We start from the raw sequence: 9,238 nt of genomic DNA, 5'->3' as shown, positions 1-9,238 counted from the left end.
CCGGGGGGGGGGGGGGGGGGGGGGCTGTCCCAGAGTGGGTGCGGCGGGTCTCTGCACGAGGGGGGACTCGAGAGACGTGGGCCGTGCCCCGCCGTCTCCCCAGCCTCATCCATCCCCCACAGCTCCTCCTGGAGCTTCGGGCCATTCCCCTCCCGGGCCCCAGAGGGTCTGTGCGTCCACACCTTCAGAGATGGCCTAGCCCGTCCTCTCTGCCAAGGGACCACTCCGGCCACCCAGGGCTTGGGCCGCACGACAGCACCTCCTCCCTCTGCCCAGCAGCTCACCAGGAGCCCTGCAGCACCTCTTGGAGCGCCTTCCGGAGCTCCTGGCTGCGGAAGGCATAGATGAGAGGGTCCACGATGGCGTTGCAGATGATGAGGGTGAGGAAGAGGTTGAAGTTCTTGAAGACGCAGCCACAGGTGGGGTGCTGAGGGCAGAGGACGATGAGCGAGAGGTGGAGGAAGAAGGGGCCCCAGCACAGGAAGAACGTGCCCAGCAGGATGGTGAGGGTGGCCGCGCCCTTGAGGCCAAAGCCCTGCTGGGCGGAGTGCTGCCTCTTGTGGAGCCGGGCAATGCCCCGGGCGTGCTGGCACGCGCGGGCCAGCATGTGGACGTACAGCACCGCCATGAGCGCCAGCATGGCCACAAAGAAGCTTACGAGGCAGAGCAGGACGGCCGTGTGGTTGTAGCAGGCGATGAAGAGGGTGCTGGCGAGGACGCTGGCCACCCAGATGGCCGCGATGGCCCGCCACGCCCTGGGCAGTGTCACGAGGCTGTGGTAGCGCAGGGCGGAGAAGACGGAGATGTAGCGGTCCACGGCGATGGCGCCCAGGAAGCAGAGGCTGGACACCATGGAGCTGCAGATGAGCACATCAATGACGTCGTCCAGCTGCTGCACCACGGCGGCCCGAGGGGCCAGCGCGCCGGCCTCCAGCAGCAGCATGACGGCCGTCTCCAGCACGTTGCTGACGCTCACAAGCAGGTCGGACACGGCCAGGCAGCAGATGAAGCAGAACATGGGCGAGTGCAGGTTGCGGTTCTTGACGATGGCGGCCACCACCAGCACGTTCTCCACGAGACTCACCAGCCCCAAGCTGAGGAACAGCCCTTCGGGAACGGACACCTCCAGGCACTGGAGCCCCGTCTGGTTGGTGGCCAGCCCGAGGCGGGGGGTGGCTGGGGACGTGGAGTTGAGGGGACTCGGCAGCTGCCTCTGGGGGCCGAGCACAGGCATCGTCCCGCCAGGGAGCAGGAAGGGGTCCTTGCTCTCAGGGCCCCGCCCAGCTCATGGCTCCACCGGGAGGCCCCTCACACTCCGCCCTCCGGGGCTGGACAAACGGCGGCCTCTCCACCAGTCGTCACTTCCCAGCCAGGATCCCAAGCTCCCAGTTGCCAGCCCTGCGGGCTCAGTGTCTCTGTCCTGGTCCTCAGTCCACCTCCTCTCTTCCCTGGAGGCGCGGTCGCCCAGATCCGGACATTTCCAGGCCTCTGGCTACCTCCGGTCCTGCGAGACCGCCTGCCTTCCTCAGGGCTTTTAAAGTCATCCGCAGAGCCCCTCCCCCTGAGGGCGGCACCGTGACGGGCGCGTGCCCGGGCTGCAGCGTGAGGGCTGCCGCTAGATGGCGCAGCTGGCACCCGGGCCTGTCCCGGCAGCTTGGCGCTTAGATCACGGCAGTCTGGCCAGCCGCGCCGTGCTCAGCCCACCTCCACTCCAGGTGTCGCGGGCGCGGGGGTCCCGCTCCGGACCCGCCTCTGAGACTTCCAGCCCTCGTCCAGGCCCGATGGTAGACCACCACCTCCTCCCTGAAGCCGTCGGATCCTGCCTCAGGAACACACACGCGTGCACACACACCAGCCTGCCCCACGTTAAACGCTGACTGAAGGCGGCCCAGCCCCAAGGACCCCCAGCCGCTTCCTGCGCTCCGGCTCCTCCCGAGGCAGGGGCGGGGACAGAGCTGCCAGACCTCCCCCGACGGCCCCCACTGCCTCTGCAAAAGGTCACGGCAGCCGAGCCATCATCACTCTGTCACTAAAGAGTGCCCGGTGCTGACGACAAAGTCTCCTCTGAGGGCGGGGTGGGCATGGACCGCAGGGCCGGCCCCTCACGGGTGCGGGAAGTCAGAGGCCGGCCGAGGGTCTGGTGCTTTGAAGGCGCTGGGCTGCGATGTTCCTGTTTGGGTCCGTCCTGTGCCCCTCAGCAGACGGGGGAGGGCGCACCTGCTCACCAGCGTCAGCTCCCTTCCCTACCCTTGACGATTCACACGGCCCCTTCCCCCTTTGCCTCTGTTGGTGCTATTTATTGCAGCGCGTCGTACATGAGGGCACACGAATCATAAACATGCAGGTTGGTGCACACCTCATCCAAACACAGCCGGGAATGCAGCACCCAGTCAATCAATCAAACACTGACTGCACCAGACCCTCCGGGGCGTCCTCCCGGCCCCGACCATCGGTTAACTTTGCCTGTTTTGGAAACTGATACGCGTGGACTCTGGACCCTTCCTCACTCAGCACTGAGACACCCTCGCGGACGCACGCAGCGGTCGTTAACGCGCAGGTCGCGTGGGCGTTTGGGTGGCCCCCGTCTGTCACAGACACTGCTGCTGGGTGACACACGGGTGGGACCGCATGGTCAGAGGCACACCTTCAGCTTTGGTAGATTCCGCCAAACTGTTTTACACCCTGGTGGACCCGTTTGCCTGTCTCTGGCTGTGCACAGGTCCCCCACCCACCACGTAGAGGAGGGTGGAAGGAAGGGCCTCGCCTGGGCTCTGCAGGAACCAGGGCGCCCCACCTCCTGGTGGAGAACCCCAAAGGGAGCAAAGGGTCCCAGGGCAGGACCACGAGGCAGAGCCACGGTGGGGGCAGTGCTGGCATCGCTGCCCTGAACCCTGGTGTCTCTGCCACGTGAGTCCCAGGACTCCCTGGCCGCCGGGCGAGCAGTGTCCTGCCTCTAGCTTACGTGTCATTACGGCTCCATAAATGAGGCCTTTGAGATTGCTGTGCCTCCCCAGACCCAGCGCCCCCAGTCTGAGACTTCAAAGGCCAGGAGAACTGGGCGGCCTTTGCCATGAGACCACAGCCCTCTTCCTGGGGAGGCCTCGAGACTCCCTGTCTGGTTCTCACCCCGAAGGAGGGGGACAGCAGGTACAGCTGAGCTGCAATTGGTCACAGTCCTGGGAAACAGCCACGTGAAACCACAGCTAACCCTGCGGCCAGTCCTACCCGCTCGACCTCCAGCGCCCCCGGAAGAAAGCAAGTGAGGACTGGCCAGACACAGGTCGGGGGGGCGGACGGCCACCCCCTCAGAGAAAATACCACATGAGACCACGTGCCGACCACTCATGAGGCTGTGAGAGAAGGAACTGTCTCAGTGCTGGGTCCCCAGCACCAGAACAGGGTCAGGCCCGCAGCACACGAAGGCTCACCATGTGAGGGAGCTCATGGGAGCTGGAGCCTGAGGAGCTTCTGCCTGCAGAGCCAAGGGGCGGCCTTGTCTAGCCACAGCCACGCCGGGGAGGCCTGGCTTCATGGGGGACCCCCGATGGGGTCCCCCCACAGCAGCCACGGGGAGTGCAGCCAGCGCCCCTGCCCCCTCCCCTCACCACGGAGAGATCTCAGGAAGACCTGGCCCAGAGCTGGGTCACAGGATCTGGGTTCCAGGGTTGTCTAGTTTCCTTTAACTCAGGGAAAGGAGGGGCTTTTGTGCCCACCCTTTGGTGCCCACGCTGAAGACCTGAGGTGGGGTGTGACTTGGGAAAGAGCACAACCCATCAGCAACCCATGAGCAGCGCAAGGCCTGAGTGGTCAGCTGAGCCTTTACAGCAGGGGTCTAGATGTGAGGGCCTTGGCTGTCTTCTCACCCCCATTAGACGGAGCAGCACGACGCAGCACTGGGTGGGCACCGGGCCTGGGGGGGTGAGCAGTTTCATCACCTCCCGGGCCCAGCCTCTGCTTCACGATCCCCAGGACACCGGCTCTTCATTTTAAAGTTTGATTCCTGGTTGCAAGATGGCTGCTGTAGCTCCGCACATCACATCCTCACCTAAATGTATTTAAGGTTGGAAGAGGTAGGGTGCCAAGCTCTCGCTGCTTGCCTGTCATTTTCAGAGATCAATCCCCTTCCCAGAAGACCCCCAGCAGACTGTCTTACTTGCTGAAGTTCATCACAGGCCACCCTGGTGGGGACCATGTGGTTCTAGGGCAGGCTCGGTCTCCGAGCTGGCTGTGGATGGTGGGAGGGGTAACCACATCCGCAGGGCCCTGTCCTTGCCACAGGTGCTCAAGGCACAGAGGCGCCCCCGACTCGGGAACAGCTGGAAGGATGACCTCACAGGCCTCTGCAGTAGGTGACCCCACATCATGATCAGGATGCCACAGACTTCCTGGAAGATGGGCCAACGGACCAGGACTTGGGTGCATGCTGGAGATGGCTGGGTCATACTTCCTGCCACACTGACTGGCCTGGAGCCCCAACCGCAGACTGGAGCACACGGGCAGCCTCTGTGGGTGGAGGTCAGGGCTGGGAGGGTGCCCAGCATAAAGGGTAGCACGTGGGGCTCACAATCTTGGTGGCCTGGGTTGTTCCAGAACCAAACAGGACCCTTAGTCACAGGCAGCCCGTGTGGTTCTGAGCGGTCACTCAAGAGCACCAGGTCCCACCCCTTCACCCTCCCCAGCCTATGGTCCATTCACCCCTGGATCAAGTGCCCCCCAGTCTCTGCCACGTACAACCCCCAGAGCTGCCAAGACGAGCGTCCTTTCCAAAACACACCTCTCGGCCTCCCCACCGACGGTGCTCACTGAAGCGAGCACGGATTCTGGCTCTGCGATGCCCCGGGCCGGCAGCACAGCGGCGGGGAGGTCCTGCCCAGGGTTGGGGCTCTGCCGTGAGTGGCCGCGGGGCCCGCTCCTGGGGAGTCTTGGGGGGTGTGAGGATCTGGGGGCGCCGACCGCAGCGCCGGAAAGGAAGAGCTCACGCCGGGCAGAGCGCAACCCGTTCACGTTTATAGAACAGCAGAGGCAGGCAGACAACACAGCAGCACTTCTAGGTCAGGGACCTGGCCGATCTGACCAGCACACAATCGGGAACATAACTGCACAGCGCTGGGGCCCTGCCCGTGCCTCAGTCCCACTCATCGCCCTCGAGGTGGTCCTCGCGCGGCACCTCCAGGTCGTGGAATTGGAAGTTGGCCATCATGTCCCGCAAGGCCAGCATCAGCCTGTTCAAGCCCTGGTCAAGGTGTGGACCCCTGGCCCCTCCGTCCTCCGGCCGCTCCCCCTGCAGCAATGAGACTCGTCTGAGCCGCGCCTGCCGGCACGAGCCCCCGCCCAGCCCCCCGCCTCGGGACCCGACACCTGGTCTCAGGCTGGCAGCCCCCATGTGCTGGGCTCCACGTACCTCCAGGGCGTAGTTCGGCAACAAGGAGCGGAAGAAGAGGGCGATGGTGTTTCCGTGGCTGACGGGGCTGAGCCTGGAAGGGGAGTCAGGACGGTCAGCAAGGCCCTGGCGGGGCCACGAGGGCAGCCTCCGCGGCGGCTGGGGAGAGAGGGGGCGGGGGCGGCAGGGGGTGGCTCAGGCCCGAGGTGCAGGGGGTCCAGCGTGGGGCTGGCCTTCGGAACGTGGCCAGTTGAGTGGAGAGTGGGGCCGCTGCAGCCAAGCCTCACTCGCTCTTGAGAAAAGCTGTTTCAAAGTGTCCTTCGCTCAGAGTTGAGGAGTGGAGAGAAGATTCTAGGGCATGCGTCGGGTTGGGGGCGGGGCCCTCCTGGACTTTCCGGGCGCCTGGGGCCAGCACAGCACCCAGCCATCCTCAGTGTGACCACGCCCAGCACATCAGCTTGGTGTTGAAGCCACAGACACTGATCATTAATAATTTTCATCTTAACCTGTTGAGAATTTAACTGGGGACTATATTTCCCTGTGAACGCGCACTCTTAACTTTTATAATTCAGCAGAGAACAAAAAAGACTTCATTCCACAAAGTACATCCGCCTGAAGCCTGGAAACGAGAAAGTCTGTCTGTGACTCTCCCAGGTCGGTGACTCTGTGACCACGGGCTCTACGTGAAGTAAAGCAATTACTTAACGTAAAGCTTTCAAGGCCGGAAGGGAAGGGGGAAGAAAGCATTTGTCTGAGCCAATTCTGAAGGCCGCCTGCAGACTCGGCACCGCGGGGCCCGCCCCTGCCCTCCTGGATGGGCCTCGGGGCCTTCTGCGTCCCGGCCTGACCGCCAGACACTCGGCCCTGGCAGGGCCTCCGCACAGGCTGAGGCTCCTGTGGAAACCAGCAGCCGTTCACACGTCAGGCTCACCCGCTGTCTCCTCGCAGGCTCTTAGCTGCGGCTCTGAGTTTACGTTCATTCCCGGATTCTACAACTGCGTCCTACCCTACCTCCACCACTTGCTCCAGGACCTGACAGACAAACGGCCTTCGATGGACAAATAAGTGAAAACACATGGCCTGCAACAGCTGATCCGTGACCCCAGATCACCATATTCTCTGAGGGCTTGAGTCTGAGGCAGCAAGGCACCCCCCCCCACCCCGAGCCCCAGCACTGACCTCGGAGCCGTGTGGGCAAAGGAGCAGGGCAGCAAGTACCTCTCCGGTCTGACGTAGGAGTAGATGGTGTCCAAGGGAGGCAAAGGGTCATAGCCCAGCACAGACTGCGTGCTCACATCCTTCAGAAAGGCACAGAGCAGAGGGGCGACTTTCAGCCGATTCCACTCTGCACCAGGCCTTTCCGCTGGGAGTGGGAATGGGCTGACGGAGCGGCCCTTGTTTGCGAGGCTGTGTTCCCCATACTGAAAGCCTGGGCAAGGGGGCAGAAGGGCCCTTCCTACAGCAGGACGCTCATCCGGCCCGCTCAGAGGACTGGGATGAGCCCAGGGACCGGTGCGGGCGTGGGAACCACAGGACCTCCGCTCACACGTGCTGTGACCGCCCTGCAAAATGTCCGGGCCTCACTCCCAGGCTGCCGGCTACTCGCCTCGGGGTTCCGAGCCACCAGGTCACCGCTCTGAGCCCGATAAGGTCACGGAAAGCTGCAGGCTCAGCTCTGCCTCTCAGAACGCAAGTGTCTGTGAGGGGAGGGGCCTCTGCCCGTGACCCCGACCCGGAGGCAGAGCTGCCGGCAGGAAGAAGCCCGAGTCCAGCCCGTTCCCTTACCGGAGGTAGGGCGGCAACAGCTTCCTTGATCTCAGACAGGACCACGTGGCGGTGGATGTTTCTGGGTGCGCGCTGGTACAGCACCTTGCGCCTAGGGCACAGGGAGATGAGTGGCAGTGGTGGAGGCGGCCGCGGCCCTGCACTGCCCGCGAGACGGGCCTGGTCCTGAGAGCAGTGCCCGCACCCCGGCCCCAGGCTCACCTGTTCTCACACGCCTCCACGGCAGGGTCCCCGGCGTCCACCGCGTGCAGAACCTCGTGCACGTTCCCCTCCAGCCAGCTCATGGTGGCCGGCTCCTTCCAGAGGAAGTGGGACCTCCCGAGGTACAGGCTTACCAGCTGGCTCAGGGCGGGGGGCTGGCTGTGGGCAGTGGGGCCTGTGAGACCCCCACGGGCCCAGGCTCCACGCGCCCGCCAGTGCCTGTGGGCATCCAGGGCGTGCTGGCGACCTGGAGGGGAAAGAGGCTGCCCAGAGGGGGCTGCCGACAAGGGAAAGGGACCCCGGGGCAGGGCACACAGGCATGTGCTTCTGCGCAGCGTCCTTGCTAAGAACAAATTCCTCGATCAAAATCTAAATACAAGGAGAACGCAAACACCCGTGCGCACAGACACTGGAGAGCCCGCCCCAGTTTCCTGACCGGGCTTGAGATGGCTGGCTCCAAAGTCCCACGTTTTTCTTCACGTTTTACAAGAAACTTTAAAAGGCAGCAGGTGCCAATACAGGCACCTGAACCACACTCACAGCTGCAAGGACGTTACAGCCCCAGTGCCCCCACTGTGTCCAACAGGCCAGGCTGATGCCCACATGGCCAGGGCCCCAGAGCCCCTGCAGGGAGGACAGTCCCGCCACCCAGGCCCACCCCCACCCCGAGGGCGCCCACCCGTCTGTACCTTATCTCGGCGTCGGGTCCGAAGAAGTGGTGTGCGGCCACGGCGGCGTCGGGGCGCACGCTGCAGTACTCGAGCAGAGGCATGAGCACTGCGGGGGGAGCAGGGCCGTCACGCCCACAAGGCCAGGGCTGAGGGGCAGGGGAGGCCGCTCTCCCACACCAGCCCAGGGGCCCCTGCCGCCACGGAGGGCTGTCCGTCCCGCTGCCCTGCAGCCCCATCTGCACCCGAGGGGACTCACGCAGGAGCCCTGAGCGCGTGCGCTGGATGCTCTCATCATAGAGAACCCCTGCCCCAAAGCTCTCCCAGGGGCGAGCTCCGTTAAAAGCCACGTGCCTGACAGGGCCTTAACACCCCGTCAGGGGCCTCATCGGGAAGGGCCAGCACGGCTCAGAGCCGGCCAGGCAGCGCCTGTGTGGATGGAGCCCAGCTGAGATGAGCGGGAGGGGCTGGCTGAGGACGCTGTCTACCGGGAGCCCCGAGCGACCGGGTGTCACCCCGGCCGCCCACAGGGAGGCTCACCGCCAGGGACGGAGCGCGAGGGCCCGAGCTGCACGGCCCAGCCCCTGCGGAGCTACACGCGGTCCTGGACCCCAGCCCCACCAGGGCCTGAGAGGGCAGTGGGTTCCTCTCTCAGGTCACAGACCCTTTGAGAATGTCGCCCAGCAGAGGGGCCGTGACCCCTCTTCCCGTCCACACACCCACAACTTTAGGGGCCCATGTTAACCAGCAGGTCACCCGAGAGGACCCAGGGCAAACCTAACTCTGAGCTCCTCATCCCAGTGAGAACTGGGACTTGAGGACGAGGAGAGACACGCAGTTTGCTGACTCGGCCCCTCCTGGCCCCGTTTTCTCCCCCACCCAGCCCACGGCCAGAGAAAATGTGTCTACTTCAGGTGGTAAGTTTTGCTTGAACTGCTAATATCTAAGGACACCCTAAAGGCTCCAGGTGCTCTAACGGCAAAGTTAGCTTTCAAACTGCAGCCCCGGCGCCTGAAGGCCCCGCTGGAAAGTGCATCTTCCCGAGAGCTTGGGGCAAGCGCTGGGACCCATCCGTGCCCACGGGGGGGCTGCGGGGACACACCCACCTCCAGGGAACATGATAAGCGCCCGCTGGATCAAGAGAGAGGCCTTCTCCCTCGCAGAGCTCAGCTCCTGGTCGGGGAGGTCTGCCTGCTGACTCAGC

General features: G+C 64.2%; 2 protein-coding genes across 2 annotated transcripts in view; both read right to left on the bottom strand.

The window, feature by feature from the left end:
• The window catches only part of LOC103082376 (tubulin beta-3 chain), a 12,392-nt gene extending 11,158 nt beyond the window's left edge, over nucleotides 1–1,234 (bottom strand). Inside the window, exon 1 of the mRNA XM_007468483.1 lies at nucleotides 285–1,234. Coding sequence (XP_007468545.1) covers nucleotides 285–1,234 — 950 coding nt within the window. The remainder of the gene's footprint in view (nucleotides 1–284) is intronic.
• A 3,891-nt stretch (nucleotides 1,235–5,125) lies between these two features.
• Nucleotides 5,126–9,238, bottom strand: part of TCF25 (TCF25 ribosome quality control complex subunit) — a 22,229-nt gene continuing 18,116 nt past the window's right edge. The window contains exons 13-19 of the mRNA XM_007468455.1: nucleotides 9,141–9,238; nucleotides 8,056–8,143; nucleotides 7,367–7,525; nucleotides 7,166–7,256; nucleotides 6,599–6,678; nucleotides 5,402–5,474; nucleotides 5,126–5,281 (exon numbers count right to left, since the gene is read on the bottom strand). Of these exons, the coding sequence (XP_007468517.1) occupies nucleotides 5,126–5,281; nucleotides 5,402–5,474; nucleotides 6,599–6,678; nucleotides 7,166–7,256; nucleotides 7,367–7,525; nucleotides 8,056–8,143; nucleotides 9,141–9,238 (745 nt within the window). The remainder of the gene's footprint in view (nucleotides 5,282–5,401; nucleotides 5,475–6,598; nucleotides 6,679–7,165; nucleotides 7,257–7,366; nucleotides 7,526–8,055; nucleotides 8,144–9,140) is intronic.

Source organism: Lipotes vexillifer, unplaced genomic scaffold (genome assembly GCF_000442215.2).
Source record: "Lipotes vexillifer unplaced genomic scaffold, Lipotes_vexillifer_v1.1 scaffold23, whole genome shotgun sequence".
Classification (NCBI taxonomy): Eukaryota; Metazoa; Chordata; class Mammalia; order Artiodactyla; family Lipotidae; genus Lipotes; species Lipotes vexillifer.
This window is presented reverse-complemented; position numbering and strand designations above follow the sequence as displayed.